Source organism: Rhinichthys klamathensis, unplaced genomic scaffold (assembly GCF_029890125.1).
Source record: "Rhinichthys klamathensis goyatoka isolate OS25496 unplaced genomic scaffold, OSU_Roscu_1.1 h1tg000097l_1, whole genome shotgun sequence".
In the NCBI taxonomy this organism is placed as follows: Eukaryota; Metazoa; Chordata; class Actinopteri; order Cypriniformes; family Leuciscidae; genus Rhinichthys; species Rhinichthys klamathensis.
In genome coordinates, this window is record NW_026606636.1 from 453,853 (window position 1) to 475,326 (window position 21,474).

At 38.8% G+C, this 21,474-nt stretch overlaps 1 protein-coding gene across 1 annotated transcript; it reads left to right on the top strand.

Moving 5' to 3' along the window:
- The first annotated feature begins 6,730 nt into the window (after positions 1 to 6,730).
- Positions 6,731 to 21,258, top strand: ndst1a (N-deacetylase/N-sulfotransferase (heparan glucosaminyl) 1a). Its single transcript, XM_056252609.1, has 15 exons — positions 6,731 to 7,550; positions 10,469 to 10,597; positions 10,664 to 11,008; positions 11,675 to 11,762; positions 12,060 to 12,214; positions 12,327 to 12,512; positions 13,969 to 14,097; positions 14,943 to 15,125; positions 15,330 to 15,426; positions 16,206 to 16,329; positions 16,415 to 16,589; positions 16,980 to 17,150; positions 17,235 to 17,344; positions 17,582 to 17,684; positions 21,070 to 21,258. The coding sequence occupies exons 1-15, from the start codon at positions 7,032 to 7,034 to the stop codon at positions 21,187 to 21,189; spliced, it is 2,634 nt and encodes an 877-aa protein (XP_056108584.1). The 5' UTR covers positions 6,731 to 7,031; the 3' UTR covers positions 21,190 to 21,258.
- Positions 21,259 to 21,474: the final 216 nt, after the last annotated feature.

Sequence of the window (21,474 nt, forward strand, 5' to 3'; positions counted from 1 at the left end):
GGGGTTCTGCTTCAATCATCTATCCCACTTCTGACTTCATAATGGAAGTCTTTTATGTCAGGGATCCGTAACAATCTGAATGTTGTTCCCAGAATGAGGTCATGAGGCAGAATATGGGTTAGAGAAGAACAGGTTTATTCATTTCATATTTAATGGGAAGTGAGAGAAGAATTGAGATGTTGCAGGGTAACAGGAATTGTCCAGGATCCAGTGTTGGAATCTGCTCTAGAATTAGAGTTTTTGAGTTCTCTTTCGCTGGTTTTTGAACATGGTTTAAGTCAGAGTTGACTTGGGCACCCAAGGCTCATGGATGCACGAGGGCAATGAAGGCCTGTAGCACAAGTCACACACAATTTTAATGATGGTTATTGGAGGAATGTGTCACAAAAGTGCATCACACTGAAGCTAAATGATGCTAAAATAATGGTACACTCTCAGAAAAAAAGGTACAAAAGCTGTCACTGGGGCTGTACCTTTTCAAAAGTACCTAAAGGGTGCAAATTGGTACCTTAATGGTACTTATTAGCACCTAAAAGGGACACAAGTTTACCTTTTGAACAGGTACAGCCCCAGTGATAGCTTTCATACCTTTTTTCTGAGAGTGTAGGAGCAGGGTGACCGTGGGTCCTTAAAGGGATAGTTCACTTTGAAATAAATGTTTGATATGTTTTAGCTTACCTCAAGGGCATCCAAGATGTAGGTGTCTTTGTTTCCGCAGTAGTTTCAATTTTTATATTTTTAGGTCAAACCGTTCTTGTCTGTCAGTCATATAATGCAGGTCTATGGTCACCACCTCAAAGAGCATGCAAAGAGAAGTCCAAATTTAACATGATTTAATGACTCGTAAATGTAAGTACACATTGATGGCCTAAGACACGAAACGAGCGGTTTGTGTGAGAAAACGAACAGTATTTATATCGTTTTTACCTCTTGTAAACACAGCCACGTCCAAGTGATCTGAGGGCGCGGGCGCTTCGGTCTGTGCGTTACAAGAGGTAAAAACGATATAAATACTGTTCGTTTTCTCACACAAACCGCTCGTTTCGTGTCTTAGGCCATCAATGTGTACTTACATTTACGAGTCATTAAATCATGTTTAATTTGGACATGTTTACTCTGTGCATGCTCTTTGAGGTGGACCCCATAGACCTAGCCTCGTGAGACCATCCTGATCTCGCGAGCTTTCAAGGTTTCACTCGCAGATCAGTCTGGATACTTTCCGTTAAAGAAAATTTGGGAGCAGTTCACCAAACGAACGTCCAATCAGCGTTGGCTTTGAGGCGGGTTGAGGTGTAACGCAACGAGAAGCGCGACAGTTCAGTCTAAAGAACATGTCGGCTTCAGCGGATGAAACTAGCATCAGCGTGGCTATCGAGCAAGTTTTATCGGAATTACAGAGTATTTCTTCACTGAAAGAAGAGCAAAACACTGCTCTGGAGGCTTTTCTCAGAGGAAAAGATACGCTCTGTTAGTACGTCATATGCTTCGTTGATCTGATTGGTTGGTTTGGCCCGTCTATCACCAACATAGGCCAATCAGCTAACCAGTATTTTCGCCCCTTACCAAAACTACTTCAACGGAAGGTTTCCAGATGGATATGCGGAGCAAATCCATCTGGCGGAGTCAGGTTACCATAGACCTGCATTATATGACTGACAGACAAGAACGGTTTGACCTAAAAATATCAAAATTGAAACTACTGCGGAAACAAAGACACCTACATCTTGGATGCCCTTGAGGTAAGCTAAAACATATCAAAAATTAATTTCAAAGTGAACTATCCCTTTTTAAAGGTCCTAATAAAGTTTTCCTAAGAAAAGGCCTTAAAAAGCATTACAATTTCTTAAATTTAGATTCGATGGGTCTTAAATATTTCTGGTCACATTACTGCCAAAATTCCTCCAGTTTGACGGACCCAATGTCCGTCAAATAACCAGCGAAGCATCGAATTGCGAAAATGATTCTGATTTTATTTCATAAACAGCGATTGATAATGATCATGTATTTCTGGTAACATTGTTGAGACTCGCGCTGCCTGTCTCTGTGAGAGATTTTATAGTGGGAAATCTAAATAAATGAGCATAATCGCACACATAAAAAAACTCACAGAAGAAACATACTGAGGTAAAAATTCTAAATGTTGAGTTTTTTTTATTTATAACATACACTCACCTAAAGGATTATTAGGAACACCATACTAATACTCTGTTTGACCCCCTTTCGCCTTCAGAACTGCCTTAATTCTACGTGGCATTGATTCAACAAGGTGCTGAAAGCATTCTTTAGAAATGTTGGCCCATATTGATAGGATAGCATCTTGCAGTTGATGGAGATTTGTGGGATGCACATCCAGGGCACGAAGCTCCTGTTCCACCAGTTCCCAAAAATGCTCTATTGGGTTTAGATCTGGTGACTGTGGGGGCCATTTTAGTACAGTGAACTCATTGTCATGTTCAAGAAACCAATTTGAAATGATTCGAGCTTTGTGACATGGTGCATTATCCTGCTGGAAGTAGCCATCAGAGGATGGGTACATGGTGGCCATAAAGGGATGGACATGGTCAGAAACAATGCTCAGGTAGGCCGTGGCATTTAAACGATACCCAATTGGCACTAAGGGGCCTAAAGTGTGCCAAGAAAACATCCCCCACACCATTACACCACCACCACCAGCCTGCACAGTGGTAACAAGGCACGATGGATCCATGTTCTCATTCTTTTTATGCCAAATTCTGACTCTACCATCTGAATGTCTCAACAGAAATCGAGACTCATCAGACCAGGCAACATTTTTCCAGTCTTCAACTGTCCAATTTTGGTGAGCTCTTGCAAATTGTAGCCTCTTTTTTCCTATTTGTAGTGGAGATGAGTGGTACCCGGTGGGGTCTTCTGCTGTTGTAGCCCATCCGCTTTAAGGTTGTGCGTGTTGTGGCTTCACAAATGCTTTGCTGCATACCTCGGTTGTAACGAGTGGTTATTTCAGTCAAAGTTGCTCTTCTATCAGCTTGAATCAGTCGGCCCATTCTCCTCTGACCTCTAGCATCAACAAGGCATTTTCGCCCACAGGACTGCCGCATACTGGATGTTTTTCCCTTTTCACACCATTCTTTGTAAACCCTAGAAATGGTTGTGCGTGAAAATCCCAGTAACTGAGCAGATTGTGAAGTACTCAGACCAGCCCGTCTGGCACCAACAACCATGCCACGCTCAAAATTGCTTAAATCACCTTTCTTTCCCATTCTGACATTCAGTTTGGAGTTCAGGAAATTGTCTTGACAAGGACCACACCCCTAAATGCATTGAAGCAACTGCCATGTAATTGGTTGATTAGATAACTGCATTAATGAGAAATTGAACAGGTGTTCCTAATAATCCTTTAGGTGAGTGTATGATATAGTTAAGTAACATAACATGACGGGAGCTACTTTGCCGAATATTCTCACGATTGCAAATGTAACATTTGATTTTAGTTCAACAAACAAGTAGTTTAAATTAAATTACTTCAATTACTTCGGTTAAACATTAAATATTACATATAAGTATGTAATATAATGTGTATTTCCAACACAAGGTTTGGTCAAGTGGCATTAAAAAGGTCTTAAGTCTTACATTTAACTTGTTTATATCTGTAGACACCCTGAGGAGTCAAAGTTGACAGTAACTTAAGCCACTTTTGTGTCTCTAGAACTAAGTTCTGACTAATCTAAAACAGGGGTTGGAGACAATTTTGTCATTGGTTGTTGCGTTAAATCTTACCCAGATACAATTGTGCTATTTTCTGATTGGCTATTGTGTAGCTCGACGAACAACACCAGAGGAAACGCGCTTGATTCATGCTGTTTCCACAGTTGGGCGCTGCGGCATATTAAATATATTACAAATAGTTTTTCAGCGTGAGAAATACAATGTGTGGCGGGAGAGCGTGACAAAAGACTGAAATGAGTGACACTTGAGAGCCCTGGATTTATTTATAAAAAAACTCGATTTACCATTCGATTCGATCCCCCCCTTCCATTTAAAACAAAATAACTGCAAACTGTAAATATATTTTAAATATATATATTTATTGTATTTAATTAAAGTGCATCAAACAAAATTGCAAAGGCAAACCCTTTCTCTAACTGAAAAGTCACTGTGCAGTGTGCAACAAAGATTGTTAAACATCCAAATTATTTATACTGTATTTGGATTGAGCTAATAAAACAACAAAAAATTCTTAGTTGAATTGAACATGTAAACCGTAACACCACTCGCCATAAAAAATGTAATTGAGAGGGGGAGAATTTTTAAAAAAAAAATCGATTTTTGGAAAATATGTATCGATTTGACCTACCAACCGGATTTTTAAATCAAATCGATTTTTTTCCCAGCCCTATCTGCAGTTGTAGATTTCATCAGAATCCCGCAGTGAACTCTGGTTGAATCCAGGCCGGTTGAGTCCCAGGGAAGGTCTCCATTCTGTCTTCATGCAGCGTTTCCATGGAGAGCTGGCGGTTGCTACGGAGCGTCGTTTGTTAGTGTCAGTGTGAGGCTGCGTGAGGATTCCTGGTGACCCGAGGGTTCGGCTGGCCCCTTCTCACAATGGGCCGACCCGTTCCAGAGTCCCAGCGCTGCTTTTGTTGCCACACTCATATATCAAATGCATTCTCCTGCCAGCGGCTCCAACAATGCTTCTCAAACTCTCACACACTCACATCAAAGGCCCAGTGGGGACGTTCTGTGAGTTTGACACATGCAAGTGCTGCAAAACGAGAACAAGCCCCACACAACTTCTGTTCTGTGTGTGCTTGTATCTTTCTTCTCCTATCTGTCTGAATGAGAAAAATCATAATTTCCCTTAAATAATTGACATCAGAATATTTATTTTTAAATACATGTCAGTGATTGGTTACGACGCTAAACCGAAATATTGAATTAATTGTTCTAAAAGTTGTAATGTGCATTTGATTATGCATGTTCACATGATTTATTTGGTAACACTTTACAGTAAGGTCCCATTAGTTAATGTTAGTGAATGCATTAGCTAACCTTCATGTCAGCTCAGGGCCATTAATTAATATTAACACACAACTTTTGATTTGAATAAAGACTGATTAAATTATGAAATTGCCATTACTAAAGATTAATAAATGCTTTAGAAGTATTTTTCTTGTTTACTAATGTAGTTTACTAATGTTAACAAATGGAACCTTATTGTAAATGTTACCGTTTTTCTGTTGGATTTTGCTGTTAATGTTTTGTTGATTACATTAAATGACAAACTAAAAAGCTTCAGACTACTTGTGTGCTAAATACACTGCAGGTTTTATCAAACGGAATTAATATAGACTTCTAGTCTACATCAGACATGTGTTGCGAGTTGCAACACATCACAAATTAATTGCTCTCTTTATAATCAACACTTGATGGGCCGGTACAGTTGATGTGGTATAGTCTCCTCCTCGGTTTATGAAACACACCAACTTGTTTTATTCACCTAGTCGTTCTTCAATCAAATGAATTTATTTAAATGTCATGAATTAATTACATTGAGTGTTTATTTGTTTTTAATTTAAATAAGATTCTGGTTATTAGAGCAGCTCATGTCCAGCTAATTCAAGCCATCTTCTGTTTCTGATCATAGCACGTTCATCCATTGACATGCTTGATCATTTGTTTTCATCGCCTGACTGCAGCTGAAACTTCTCTCTGAGTTTGTGGAGGAATCTGATGGGTTTTTTTAAACCCACTGAGAATCAGGACACAATTTCACAGCCCCGTTGAAGCACGCCCTGTCAAAAGACAGTGTGAAATCTATGCAAATTCAGCCCAAATAGTTTCTGAAACCCGGCGAGAACAAACCCATCATCCATAGCGAGCCACTGCCGTCCAGAACCGCTTCACTCCTGCTGCGTGTCTGAGATCACTGTCTCTAATCTGACTGTGATATTCCTCCTCCTGCCCTGAGCCACCGGAGGTGTGTGTGTGTGTGTGTGTGTGTGTGTGTGTGTGTGAGTTACTGAGAGGAATACACAAACACACACACACACGATTTATCTTCTTACAATGAGGGAATCGTCCTCATCAGGGAGGACACACAAAAATCAGTTTTTCTCTTTTATTCATGTATATACATATATAACGTGTATATGTGTTGTCTAATCGTGTTTTTCCCCCTGATGCAATTATGATTAATTCAAAAATAAAAATGTTGTTATTATTATTTTAATGTTTTATTATTATTTAAATATCAATCCAAATAAGACATTTCATTATTGTAATATTATTTAGCTGTAAATTACTAAATTAGTATTTAATAAAAATGATGAGTATTATTATTAAAAAAATATTAAACAAAATAAGAAATAACTATTGTAATATTATTTTACTGTTAATATTATTTTATTATTAATATAATAATATCATATTATTAATATTTAATAATAATAATATTATTATTTAAAAATTAAACAAAATAAGCTATATTACTATTGTAATATTTCACTGTAAAATAAAATGAGTATTCAATAATTTGATTGACTATGTGGAGCAGCATTTACTGAGATGCTCTGAGACTCGTATAATAATTAAAATGCAGCCTTTGTGATCTGATAATCTCACTAAGTTGATTTCGGTTTTGTTTTAATTGTTTGGCCCTGATTCTAGTTACATTTTACAAAATTTACAAGATTCTTTCTCTTAATTTTTTTCCTGACATATTTGTTTCTTTCATGTGTGCAGGTGTGTGTCCATTGGGATACCATAGCAATGATTGTCGGTGAATCACAGCAGAGCCGGCCCCCCTTCAGCTGTCTGTGACCAATCAAGAGTCTCAGAGTGAGCAAGAGGGCGGAGCCCGTCTGATGATGGACAGACAAATCATCCACTCAAGTTTAGAGCCCCGCCCCCTCTCTCCGCCTCAGCAATGGTCACATAGAAGCACAGAGACATTTCTGTGTCGTTCCTCTCGTTTTACGTCCCCGAAAGAACATGAACATGTAGATTGAACTTCAGTTTTCCTTCTTTTAGCTGTTTGTGTGTTTATTTGTGTGATGCCCAGCGTGCTCCGCCTGCGCCGTCTCGTTCGCCAGGTGCCACTACAGACCAGCTTCATCTTCCTCTTCTTCCTCTGCGTTCTCAGTGTGTTTCTCTCTTCCTACTTCCTGTACGCTGTCAAACGAGAGCTCGAACCGTCGGTCACAGCAGGGCATGCAGCGGATGACCTCTACGTGACCTCTTCTCGGCCACTCCCCTTTCTTGCTGGAGTGGGCGGGGCGTTGCCGTCTGATGGCTATCGGTCGGATCCGGTCGTGTTGGTGTTCGTGGAGAGTCAGTATTCGCAGCTCGGCCAGGAGATCGTGGCCATCCTGGAGTCTGCGCGATTCCGGTACCGGACGGAAATTTCTCCAGGAAAAGGGGACATGCCCACGTTAACGGATGGACAGCGGGGACACTTTGTGCTGATTGTGTATGAAAACATCCTGAAGTACGTGAACATGGACGCCTGGAATAGGGAATTACTGGACAGATACTGTATCGAGTTTGGAGTTGGAATTATCGGCTTCTTTAAGGTAAGCGACTCTATCAGTTTCACACACTCGCTCATCAGCGTTTCTATGGAATTCCAAAGCTGCCAAAAAAAGAAGAAAAAAACCCATAAATTAATATATGAATAAATGTAAAAAAAATAAATAATAATAAGTATTTATACGGCTTCTTTGAGGATTAGTTCACCTCAAAATGAAAATTTCCTGATAATTTACTCACCCCAATGCCGTCCAAGATGTTCATGTCTTTTTTTCTTCAGTGGAAAAGAAATTAAGTTTTTTGAGGAAAACATTTCAGTATTTTTCTCCACACAATAGACTTCAACGGTAACCAAATTGTTGAAGTCCAAATCAATGCAGTTTCAAACGGCTCTGCACGATCTCAGCTGAGGAACAGGGTCTTATCTAGCCAAACGATCGGCCATTTTCAAAAAAAAAAAAAAAGTATATACTTTTTAACCACAATTGTTCGTCTTGTGCTGGTCTGCGACGTGCCAGGCATTACGTAATCATGTCGGAAAGGTCACGCTGGACGGAGGCGGAAGTAACGCCCCATTGTTTACAAGCGTGGAGAAGGAGGATCGTTCAAATTTGAATGACATATTTATGTCTTTGTGTCGTTTAAATTGGTCCTTTCGTGTGTGTATCCTGGATGTTTAAAACAATGGGGCGGTACTTCCACCTAGGGCTGGACGATTTTGGCTAAAATCATAATCGCGATTAATCTAACAAGTTACCTCGATTACGATTATTGAACGATTATTTTAATTTACATTTTTTTCTCATATCATATGTCACTCACTGGCAAGGCTTATACTGTAAATATGTTCACGGTTATTTTTTCTAATGAAAGAGTGCATAATCCTATCTCTGTGATTCTAAAATAAGGAAACACACAGATAGCTATGAATGCTTATTTATTAAATATTTCAAACAATTGAATCAAACAAAGCATACAATGCTTGAAATAAAAAAGTCTTATAAAAAAGTCATTTAAGTTTTAATGTAAAAAATAAAATGTAGAAAATAAAGAACTTTTAAAAATAGTTATTTTTGTAAACAAAATAAATTATTGTAAATATTGCCATCTTAAAAGTTAAATATACTATTTCTTTCCATCTTCTCGAATCCTTTTCATATTGTGTAGCATTTGTAAATGCTTGTGTTACACCTGCTTTGTGGAGGCACTGGGCGTTTGTCAGTCTCTCTCTTTTTTTGAGCCATGCACTGTTCATATTCGGTACAACAGATTGCTGGTATTACCTTTGGTCGCTGTAACAGTTTTTCTGCAGTGTTTGCATTTGACTTGAGTGTGTCGTCTTTATTGAAGCCAAAATGTGTCCAAACGACGGACACTGCGTGTATCTTTGGTACTAGCGGCTCGCAGACTGGACGGGGCAGAGTCACTTGACTACACACGCGGTAATATGTTTAAAGGGGAAAGTACATTAACACACAATGGGCGGAAATATTAATAGGATTAAAAAAACGAAATAACCGACCTGGTAAAATGACGTCGGTTATAGGCTCTGAATTTCGGTTTCGATTAATCATCCAGCCCTACTTCCGCCTACGTCCAGCGTGACCTTTCCAACGTGATTACATAATGCCTGGTGCGTCGCAAACCAGAACAAGACGAACAATTGTGGTTAAAAAGTATATAAATTATTTTTTTTTTTTAAATGACCGATCGTTTCGCTAGATAAGACCCTGTTCCTCAGCTGGGATCGTGCAGATCCCTTTGAAGCTCTTCATAGCCCTTTGAAACTACATTGATTTGGACTTTAACAATTTGGTTACCGTTGAAGTCCATTTATTATTTTGGCAGCTTTGGAATTCCATACTTTTCAACCTCCTACTTGGAAAAGTGTGTTGTTGTAACCAGTGAAATTTTAAATACATGGATAAAGTGAATCAATATAGTCTCAAAGCCACAGGCGGCAGACGGGACAAATCTAAGATATATGATATAAGATGTAAGATATAAATTTTAGCCGAAACAGCTATTTTTGGTTTCAGGCTGATTTTTTTTTTTTTTTTTTTTTTTTGGAGGGCTGAAATCAGTGACTGAAATGGATGTTCAATTAGCACTTCTCTAATGGCACAGTGTTCAGCGTCTATTTCGTGCACACAACGTGGGTAAACAGTTAAACATGTCAGCTGTGTATCTCTGGATTGACAATATTAATTTCTCGATTTTAATCGGTAATGATCTAAAATCTTATAGTCAGTTCTGTTTTCTGTTGATGCATGAACAAAACTTTGCTAAACATTTGTAGCGTACCTGCCATCCAATAATTACAAAAAGCTTTTTGCTTTGTTTCTTTTGATATAAAGCAAAGTCTCAACTTTAAAATCTGTCGATTTTATTACGAAATTCAATCGTTTCGAGGCTCTTGACTTTAACACAGCGTGACAGATCACAGATCAAACACACGTGAACTGATCATCTCTTCTGCTTTACTACTGGTTATAGCAGCAAATAAACATGGGTGAACATCAGAAGAAATGTTGAAAGATACAGTACAACTTACTGAAATGAATCATCTTTCATGTAATCACCCAACCAGTGTTTACACACAGTGATTATACAATGTCACTTAATGTTACATTTACCTCATAAAAAGCTATTCAATGTTCATAAACTCATTAGTTAGCTAGATAAATAACTAGAGAAGACCATTTGCTAAATATATACGGTATTACATATTCATTATAGTGTTTTGCATGTTAGTGATGTCTTGATTACTTAATGTATGTTTGAATAAAACTGTTTATTGTCATTTTAAATGTTTTAGCCATTAACACTTTATATATATATATATATATATATATACACAACCCCATATATATACTTAGTGTTAATTCTTGATTATAATGTTCCAAAATCTGCTATCAGTAGCGTGAGATCATCTGATGTCACTTCCTGTCTGTCCCGTTAGGCCAATGAGAACAGTCTGTTGAGTGCGCAGCTGAAAGGATTTCCTCTGTTCCTGCACTCCAAGCTGGGACTGAAGGACTGTACGGTCAACCCTAAATCACCTCTGCTTCACGTCACTCGAGCACAGCAGGTCAGACGAGGTTTCAGCGCTCATCAGCTGAAGTTAACTTAAATAAAGCCTGTGTCTCTGTGTCAGGTGGTTCGCGGTCCTCTTCCCGGGGATGATTGGACCGTCTTCCAGTCCAATCACTCCACCTACGAGCCGGTCCTGTTGGCGAAGCCCCGTTCTGCGGAGAGCGCTGGGCTCGGGGCTCTTCTGCACACCTCTGTGGTGCAAGATCTCGGGCTTCACGACGGGATCCAGAGGGTTCTGTTCGGACACAACCTCTCCTTCTGGCTCCACAAGCTGGTGTTCGTGGACGCCGTGTCCTTCCTCACTGCTAAGAGACTGTCCCTGTCCCTGGAGCGCTTCATACTGGTGGACATCGATGATATATTTGTGGGCAAGGAAGGGACCAGGATGAAGGTGTCGGATGTGAAGGTGCGTTAAATGGTAAATGGTAAATGGACTGCATTTATATAGTGCTTTCACAGACCCAATGGCCACCAAAGCCTCACATTCACCCATTCACTCACTCATTCATACACCGACGGGCGACGGCAGCCATGCAAGGCGCCATCCAGCTCGTCGGGAGCAGCTGGGGTTAGGTGTCTTGCTCATGGACACCTCGACACTTGGTCAGGTGCAACCGAGGATTGAACCACCAACATTCCGGTTTGTAGACAACCCACATGAACCACTGAGCCACTGCCGCCCCAGAGAAGTTCCAGTTTAACTGGAAGAGTTAAAGAGATCGACTCTAACATCTGCTTTTGTTTAAGCTTTTTACCACTGTTATTATTAGGAGAAAGTGCAGGGGGGGAAAGCATGGAAACTAAGGGAAGATAGAGAGAATGGATTTGGGAAATCACAAGCCAAATTACAGCTGGAATCTAAAGCTAAATATTATACAGTGGCTTATTTAGATTTTTTTCATGCAACACAAAAAAGATATCTGGAACAATCTTATGAAAATAATTCCGGATCATGTTGTGTGTGTGTGTGTTTACTCTGCTGGAGTTTAGGGACAAAATCATCTTCAGAATGGGGATGTTAATGAATTATGTGTAGATTAATAAATAGTGTGTGGTGTGTGTATCTTCTCAGGCGTTGGTTGAAACCCAGAGTGAGTTGCGGAGGTCCATTCCAGACTTCACCTTTAACCTGGGCTTCTCAGGGAAGTTCTTCCACGCAGGTGAGGGAAAACTGCACAACTTCAGCCTTTGAGAAGCATTAATGAAATATATGACGCTGGAAGTTCAGCTTTGCATTACAGGGATAAATACATTTTGCAATATATTACAATAGTTATACAGTTGCATTTACTGTATTACAAAATACTGTATTTTTGATCAAATAAATGCAGCCTTGGTGAGCATAAGAGACGACTTTCAAAACGTTTTAAAAATCATAATTGTGTTTGTGTGTGTGTGTCTTGTGTATACCTGTATACATGTGTGCGTGTATACGTGCGTGTGTGTGTGTGTGTCAGGTACTGATGAGGAGGATCTGGGTGATGATCTGCTGCTGTCATACGTTCATGAGTTCTGGTGGTTTCCTCACATGTGGAGTCACATACAGCCACACCGCTTCCATAACCAGAGTGTGTTATCAGAGCAGATGATCCTGAACCGACGCTTCGCTGAGGTGACACACACTCACACACACACACACACACGTGTCTGGAGTGTTATATTCCTCTGTCAGTTGAAGTTCTGACTGTTATTCTGTGTTTGTGGCGGTTGATTTGGTCCTGTAGAATCACTCTATCCCGACTCATCTGGGTTACGCAGTGGCTCCTCATCACTCCGGTGTGTATCCCGTCCACATCCAGCTGTACGAGGCCTGGAAGCGCGTATGGGACATCAGAGTGACCAGCACTGAGGAGTATCCACACCTCAAACCCGCTCGATTCAGACGCGGCTTCATTCACCGCGGCATCAGAGTGAGTGTGTGTGTGTGTGTGTGTGTGTGTGTGTGTGAGCTCTGCTCATTAATATTTTGAAATCTGCTCATTTCACATTTTGCCCTCAGTGACATTTAGATCTTCACATTGTTAGAGTGACAGCTTTTACTCTCCACTTACTCATCATGGTAGAATGAGTGAATAATGAATGATGTTATTCAACCACACAGAACAAATTACCTGCAAACATTTGGAGGAATAAATATCAACATAAAATGCATAAAAATGTAATCGACATAAATAATAATTTTGTAATTATAAAATAAAATAAACAAAATGATATATATATTTTTTATAATTTGGAATGTATTAATTATAAATTCTAAAATAAATGAATTAAATATGTAATAATTATAAAGTAATTTATAAAATATATCTATTAAAATATTTATGAAATAATATAAAATATAAAATGATTTGGAATTATTTAATACATACTTTATATAAAAACTGAAATAATTTTTAAATGATTGGGTTTCCCAGTACTAATAAACATGAATAATTTTGTAATATTAAAATCATTATGAAATAATTTTCATAGTTACTTCATGTGTAATAATTATTTTATTATCATAAAATAATATAATATATAACATAATTATAATTTATAAAATAACTGAATGTAATAATTATACAATAACTATAAAATATAAAATAAATAAATAGTTACAAGTATAAAAAATATTTTAAAATAATTATAAAATAATATTAAATGTTAAATAATTATGAAATAATTGTTTCAGACTTTATTCTTCCTTCAGAGCTCAGCTCAAATCCGATCCGATTATTGTTCATGCGCAGCTCCCGTACTCTCCAACAGAAATTAGATTAGATCAGCCTTTATTTGTCTCACAAATGAGAAATTTCAACATTACAGCAGAAAGTGGATAGCATGAAATAAAGTAAAATGATAAGTGACATTAACATAATCCTAACAATATCAAAATTCTAAATAAATTATACAATACTAAATTAACAATAAAAATGTAGTAATTGAATGACTTCCAGTGTGTTCTCAGTCGTTTGTCAGAGATGATGACAAGTTTTCAAATCATCACTCACGGCACAAGACGAGATCCACAAGCCCTGTTACTGTCAAAGGTGTTCGTGTCATGCAAAGACCAAAACAATACGGCCACTGACCCAAGCGTGAGAACGGTCGGCTTCTCTGCTGACCGCGTCCCAGTCGTGCTTTATTTCAGGAGCATATTAATATTCTGCTCGCTCTCTTTCTTGGGTTCCATAATGAGATTGAGCTCCTGAGTTCAGTGTGAGATGTTATGAATATTACATTAGCTCACGTCTATTTATTCCCTCACTGAGACAGGCGCTGTACTGCACGAGTGTGTGTAAGAGCCAAACACACATGCATAAAGTCAGGCAGTGTGTGAATGCAGAACTGACTGGGTGTCACATTTGTGTGTGTTTTCATCAGGTCCTGCCCAGGCAGACGTGTGGTCTGTTCACACACACCATCTTTCACAAGGATTATCCCGGCGGGCCACAGGAGCTGGAGAGACTCATTGACGGAGGAGAGCTGTTCCTCACCGTCCTGCTCAACCCCGTCAGTCTCTCTACACACACATCAACTCACTGTGTTCATATATAGCCATACAAATGTTCATCCTTTTCAGCATTTTGATGGCATTCAGTAAACATTTCAATATTGCTGTATTTGACCTGATAGGAATTAAAAGGGTGTTTAAATTTTTTTTTTTGTGGTAATAATGCTGTTGAAATGAATCAAGACGTGTTTTTAATAACTGAATTCAAGAAAGACTGATATTTTTAAAAAAAATGTATCCAAACAAGTTTTGGAGGAAAAATATTATGAGTTTTCCAGTGCTTATCAACGTAAATAATTATTTTTTAATTATGAAATAATTATAAATAATACATAAGGGAAATTTTATGTCATGACCCCTTTGAAATCGTACATCTAGATTTTTTTAATGTATGAAAATGAAACATTCACTTTTTTATTTGAGTGACAAACAAATCGCTGAATCTGAGTTTTGAATTGATTCATTGAAATGGGCAGTTTGAACGGATTCGGAGAAACGAATCAAATTGAACAATTCTTACACTGTTTTTTATTACACACGTTTTATTGAAAGATGCTGTTACCATCTCTGAACACTTTCATAAGAGTCATGAGACAAGATCATGAAACCAGTTTAAGACCTAATAATGGTACCAGTCAGCTAATTAAACATGCAACGTAATGAGGTCATGTGACCACAATGTAGCGTTCTACTGTTTGTACCATCGCATGCTGTTTACATACTAATATACAGTGATCTATGATGACAGACCGTATAGAATATACTTGGTGCAGAATATGCTAAGTGCAGCCTTAAAATGGGTTTGATTGGCTGAAGTGTCTTTCTTTCTTTCTTTCTTCCTCAGATTAGCATATTCATGACTCACCTGTCAAACTACGGGAATGACCGTCTGGGCTTGTACACCTTCAAACGGCTGCTGAACTTCCTGCTCACATGGACTCATCTGAGACTACAGACGCTTCCTCCAACGCAGCTCGCCGAGAAATACTTCCACCTGTTCCCGTCTGACGCCGAGCCGCTCTGGCAGGTGTGTGTCAGTGCGGATTCATTTGGACAGTATGATTTCAGAGTATAAATATAAATCTACTATCCAAACTGCATTTAAAACACGTGATTCGAAAGTCCAGCGGTTCCTAACACTTTGCTCAGTTTCTCCTGTCAGTCGCTCAAGCTAATCTTAACTCTTTCTCTGTCTCGGTGAAATCTCTCAGCTGTGTGATCTTGTGTTCAGGACCCCTGTGAGGATAAAAGACACAAGGACATTTGGTCAAAAGAGAAAACCTGCGACCGCTTCCCAAAGCTGCTGCTCATCGGCCCTCAGAAGACTGGTGAGGAGCAACAGCGCCATCCCGTGGACACATTCAGAACGACTCTTTACTCCGCCAGATCCTTTTAGAATCAAACCTGTTTACACTACAGTGTGAATAATGAATGCAATATAAATGCATATTATATATTGTCAGTGGTGGCTGGTGGGTTTTAAAATAGAAGAGGCACACGAAATTGTATTGTTTTCAGCTTAACTGCTTTAAAATGGCTTTTTTGGTCACTTTTAGATTACACAAATTACACATACAGCAAGAAAATATAAATATAATTGTACTCACCCTGGCCTATCACTTGAAGCACAAATCCATCATTCTGTCTCTGTAAATTCCCATGTTAAAAGAGCATGTTTGGGTGTTTAATGAAGCTGATTGCTTTAGCCGATATCCAACTTCAGCTTGGGGTTTTCCTTCACTTTTAATTTGTAGCTGCTGCTCCAATGGTAGCGTTGTACATTTGTTGGCAATCAAATGTACAATATCTGTACTCTCCATAATTAAAGGGATAGTTCACCCAAAACAAATTCTGTCATCATGTACTCACCCACAAGTTGTTCCAAACCTGTATGAGTGTCTTTCTTCTTCTGAACACAAAAGAAGATATTTTGAAGAACATGGTTAACCGAACAGCCCCATTGACTTGCATAGAATGGAAAAAAATACTATGGAAGTCAATGGGGTCCATCAACTGTCTGGTCCCCAACATTCTTCAAAATATCTTCTTTTGTGTTCAGCAGGAGAAAGAAATTCATGGTACATTTTCTCTTTCTTTTGCTTTTCAGGAGCAACGGCTCTTTATTTATTTCTGGGGATGCACCCTGATCTGACCAGTAATTACCCCAGTAGAGAGACGTTTGAGGAGATTCAGTTCTTCAGCGGGCACAACTATCACCGAGGCATCGACTGGTGAGCAGCAAACGTCACCCACGCCGTTCATCTTCACACTGTTAGAGTCTGTATTCATTTCTGTTTTCCTCCCTCTCTCCTGCAGGTATATGGAATATTTCCCCCTCCCGTCCAACAGCAGCTCTGATTATTATTTTGAAAAAAGTGCCAATTATTTTGATTCGGTTGTAGCCCCGTCGAGAGCCGCAGCGCTGCTGCCCAGAGCTAAAATCATCACGGTCCTCAGTGATCCTGCAGACCGAGCGTTCGCCTGGTACCAGGTACCTATACACCACTCATTTACTCATTTACCATAGGTTTGCTTTGGTAACCAACCATTTAGCAGTGGTATTTATAGTAAAATGGTAGTAATCGCAATTAAAATGGTCCTTTCTGAAAATGAAATGTTGTTGTGTGGTATCAGTATATTTATATAACCACTTAAAATCGTGATACCGCACTTATTGTACAGTGATTATCTTAAAGTATCAACATTTCCATAGCGAATGTGGTTTGCACTTTAGGCTTAGTTTATTTTTATTTTGTCTAAACAATTAAAAAATTACAGTTTGAACCTTCAATGTAGACTAACAACTCATTATTATTTCAAATGTACAAAATAATTTAAAATAAATAAAATTGGGCTCAAAATATTTCTTTTTTCTCTTCAGCATCAGAGAGCTCATGCTGACTCTGTGGCCCTGAAATACTCTTTCCATGGTGTCATTACCGCATCCCACAATGCACCTGTGAAGCTGCAGATCCTGCAGAAGCGCTGCCTGGCTCCAGGGTGGTACGCCACACACCTCAAGCGCTGGCTCGACCACTACCACCACAGTCAGGTCTGTGTGTGTATAAGGCTGTATGACTGTATGTTCTTATATAGTGCTTTTATTTATCATATTTCATGCATTACACCCTCACAGATTCTGGTTGTGGATGGACAGATGGTGAAAACAGATCCAGCTTCAGTCATGGAGAAGATCCAGACGTTTCTGGGTTTGGAGAATCGAGTCGACTATCACAAAATACTGGCGTGAGTTTGAGCTGCCAAAATTCATAAATATATATATATATATATATATATATATACTATATTATATTATACTGACAGGTTAATACTTGGCCTCTATCAGCATCCAGAACTATACATTTTATAACAAATATCAGGACATTTTTGCAAGCTACAGTGTCATGCGGTTTTGATAACCTTTCTACACTTCATGTCTGTGTCCTGAGTATTTTCCCTCATTAACTATATGATGTTTTGCAGGTTTGACCCAAAGAAAGGCTTCTGGTGTCAACTGCTGGACGGAGGACAGACCAAGTGTTTAGGGAAGAGTAAAGGACAAAGATACATGGACATGGACACACAGGTACCACACACACACACACACACACACACACACATACACACCTGAACGCCAGCACAACATCTATTCAAGTCAAAGTCAAATGTATTTGTATAACGCTTTTTACACTACACATAGTTTCACAGCAGTTTTACAGAAAGTCATACTGTTGTGTCTATAATGTCTAAGGGCCCTATCGTACACCCAGGCGCGACGCAAGTGTTTTTTGCTAGTTTCAACCCGACGCAGTTTATATTTTCACATCCTGCGCCATGTTGTTTAAATGGCAAATGCATTTGCGCCCATGGGCTATTATGAGGAACTGAAATAGACTTAAACTTAAACCTGGTCTAAAGTCAATGGCGCAATATTTTTTTTGTTATTTAAAGAACGCGTTAGTAATGTGCGCCTATAGGCGGGTCCAACACGCGCGTACACTCTGCTTATTACACACACAGGGACACGCAGCAGCACACAAACACGCCAAATATAAAAAATAAAAGGATTACAATGTAAACGATTATTTTTGTGTACATAAAGACATGGTGGAGTCCGGCTTGTCCCGTAGATGGTCTTTAACCTCGCCCACGAGCAGGTCCGTTTGCTCTCTGGAGACGCGTTCGGTCTTTCCGCTGTGATGGATTTTTTAATGAATAAAATAGTAAACTGTATATCAAACTAATCATAACTCTAACATCTAACCTTACTTCTGTTTTAGGGCTTTAACATTCTAAAATTTGAACAGAATGTACTGTTCAAAACCAGTCGAATACTCATGATTTTGTGTGTGTGTGTGTGTGTGTGTGTGTGTGTGTGTGTGTGTGTGTGTGTGTGTGTGTGTGTGTGTGTGTGTGTGTGTGTGTGTGTGTGTGTAAAAATACCAAATATGGGAAATGAAACTAGACAGATGTCTAGGTTTCAAAACTTGTGATTATGAAGTAATCACAAAAACAGAGTTTGGTTCTACCTAGTAACAGAAGGGTTTGCATATGAAGAACCAATCAAATTGTAGGGAAATTATGTAATGTATCATGTCATTTTTGCTATGCCCCTATTCTATAAAAACTGTTGTATTCCTGTTTGCTGGTGGGATTCTCTGAGAAATGCTCGAGATCCTCCGGCTGTGATTAAAACACATTCGAAGGCATTGACTGAAGTCTGTCGGTGATTAATGCTGTGTAGCAAGTTAGTTAGGGGAACAAGTTAGGGATTGCGAACACGGCCGACGTCGACTGTAGACGCGCTAGAGTATAAATATTATTGAATGGGGACGTCGATTGTAGACGAGACCCAGAGAAACTAACGTCGATTTTAGACGAGACCCAGGTAGACTTAGGTCAGGTGCGAAAATAGAGAAAAATCTGCCACACCGCTTACACATACCGTCATGTAAATGGTGAATCCGCTATGACACGAGCGCAACTGGCTTTTAAAGGGAATGGGAGATGAGACTCTGATTGGTTTATTGAACGTTACGCCCAAAACACACCCATTACTCATTAAGAGACAACCCTTTTAGACCATGTGCCATGTGCCGGACATGCCCTACTTAGTGTTTTACCATAGAGCAAGTTTTAGAGTTTAGTCTTATGATACAAGAGATCCTAGATCTAGCTATATTGTATTAATAGTGTTGTCTAACACATTTATCAGCGCCGCAGAAACTCAGGCACATGTCTGGGTGTTCAAAGACAATTAAGAGATTTTAATATTGGTCAGTATTGCTCTATTAAAAGATTTAAAATTTGGTCGGTTTTACTCTATTTTAAAGCTTTAAATGTTGGTCAATTTTGCTGTATTAAGAGATTTAAATATTAGTTTTGTTCTATCAAGAAATTTTAATGTTGGTCAGTTTTGTTCTGTTAAGAGATTAATATTGGTCAGTTTTGTTCTGTTAAGAAATTAATATTGGTCAGTTTTGTTCTGTTAAGAGATTAATATTGGTCAGTTTTGTTCTGTTAAGAAATTAATATTGGTCAGTTTTGTTCTGTTAAGAAATTAATATTGGTCAGTTTTGTTCTGTTAAGAAATTAATATTGTTCAGTTTTGTTCTGTTAAGAGATTAATATTGGTCAGTTTTGAAATTTAAATGTTGATCAGTTTTGTTCTGTTAAGAAATTAATATTAGTCAGTTTTTTTCTATTAAGAAATTTAAATATGAGTTAAATTTGTTCTGTTAAGAGATTTAAAAGTTGGTCAGTTTATTGTTTAAAGCAAGGTTAAGTAATACTCAAAACGTATTCATGAAAATAAGATTGGATGTCACCGGTGAAAAGTCTGATGCTGTCACGTACTGCTCTGAAACACGAAGGTTGAGGATCCAAATGTAGTATTTATTGGACAGAGGATAATCCAAAGACGTAATCCAAATCCATGCAAGGGTCATACACTAACAAGCAACCCAAACAATAACAGATAAGGGAACAGGCAGAGAATCAATATAACCAGGACACAAACACGCTCAGAATTGCAGGAGAGACACTAAACAAGACTTCGCAGAGAATGAATGAGAAAACCAGGCTTATATGAGGTGAGCTAATCAAGGTAATGAGACACAGGTGAATGTGATCATGGATGATGGTCTGGGCAAAGGATTATGGGGAATGGAGTGTGTGGATGTGTGGTGATTGTCCGCATAGATATTCATAATAAAGGCTAGATGTCTTACGGCGGAGTCTCTATCGTCATCACCGTCAGCCATCTTGTCACAGGCAAGCTTTCTGGCGGGCTCTGTGGTGCCTGATGTAAGATGAGTGATCAGCACGAACACAAATACTCGTCTCGTTGAAATCTTGACGGATTTACAAACGATTTGGTTTCTTACGTTATTAACGTGGCTATAATTCTGGATGATTATTTATTTATACACTTATTATTCATAAGTATGCAGTGTCATAACTACATCTCTGACGTTTATAACAAACCAAACCGTTTGAAAATCGGTAGAAAATTGAGCAAGTTATGGTTATTTAAAAAGTACATGCACCATTAAAACACAATGTTACGAGTGAGCGAGCTGCCTGTGACAAGATGGCCGCCAGGTGCGGACGTCGACCTCCATTGGCCAGCAGCGCGGACGAGACATCTAGCCTTTATTATGGCTATCTATGATTGTCCGGGTTGAAGTGCCCTCTAGTGGTAATCTCTCTCACTGGTGATCGTTAGATGCTCAGGCACTAATTCATTTTAATTTGAGTAGAAGTCATTTAAGCAACAATGTTGAGAAATATAGTGTATGGCTTCAATTATGGTAAATGTTTTGGTTGAAATTTACTTTTGACATTGAAAATGTTTTGGTCATATTGGCCGCAACTACTGTCCAGCAAACTGATTTATTAACTTATTGTACTGAAATATTGAGTTTATTTAAATAGTGTAAATTCACATTGACTGTTTGTCTCTCTGTCAGTCTCAGGTGTTTCTGAGGAACTACTACAGAGACGGTAATATCGAGCTCTCTAAACTGCTGTATAAAATGGGTCAGAGTCTGCCCGGCTGGCTCCGAGAGGAACTTCTCAACATCAGGTAACCGAGTCTCTCGTGATGATGAGTGCCAGAATATCATCCGGACCGGACAACATGTACAGGAGGAACAGTCCAGTTCCAGTTTCAGCCAGTTCATCATGGAAACAGTCAAAGACATTTAAAGAACTGACTTTAAACTCGCTGACACTAGTATTTAAAGGCCAGTGTTTATGAACTAACTCATATCTGTCCTGTTATTGACACTGGATCAGACTGTGCTGAACTATTATGAAGATCTGATTTCATGAAGATCGTCCCGCTGAGCAGAGACTGATGTTGCAAACTTGTG

Coding starts and splice junctions, on each gene's coding strand:
- ndst1a (XM_056252609.1), top strand. CDS start 7,032: ATGCCCAGCGTGCTCCGCCTGCGCCGTCTCGTTCGCCAGGTGCCACTA. Junction 10,598..10,663: donor ACGTCACTCGAGCACAGCAG/GTCAGACGAGGT, acceptor TCTCTGTGTCAG/GTGGTTCGCGGTCCTCTTCC. Junction 16,330..16,414: donor TATCACCGAGGCATCGACTG/GTGAGCAGCAAA, acceptor TCTCTCCTGCAG/GTATATGGAATATTTCCCCC.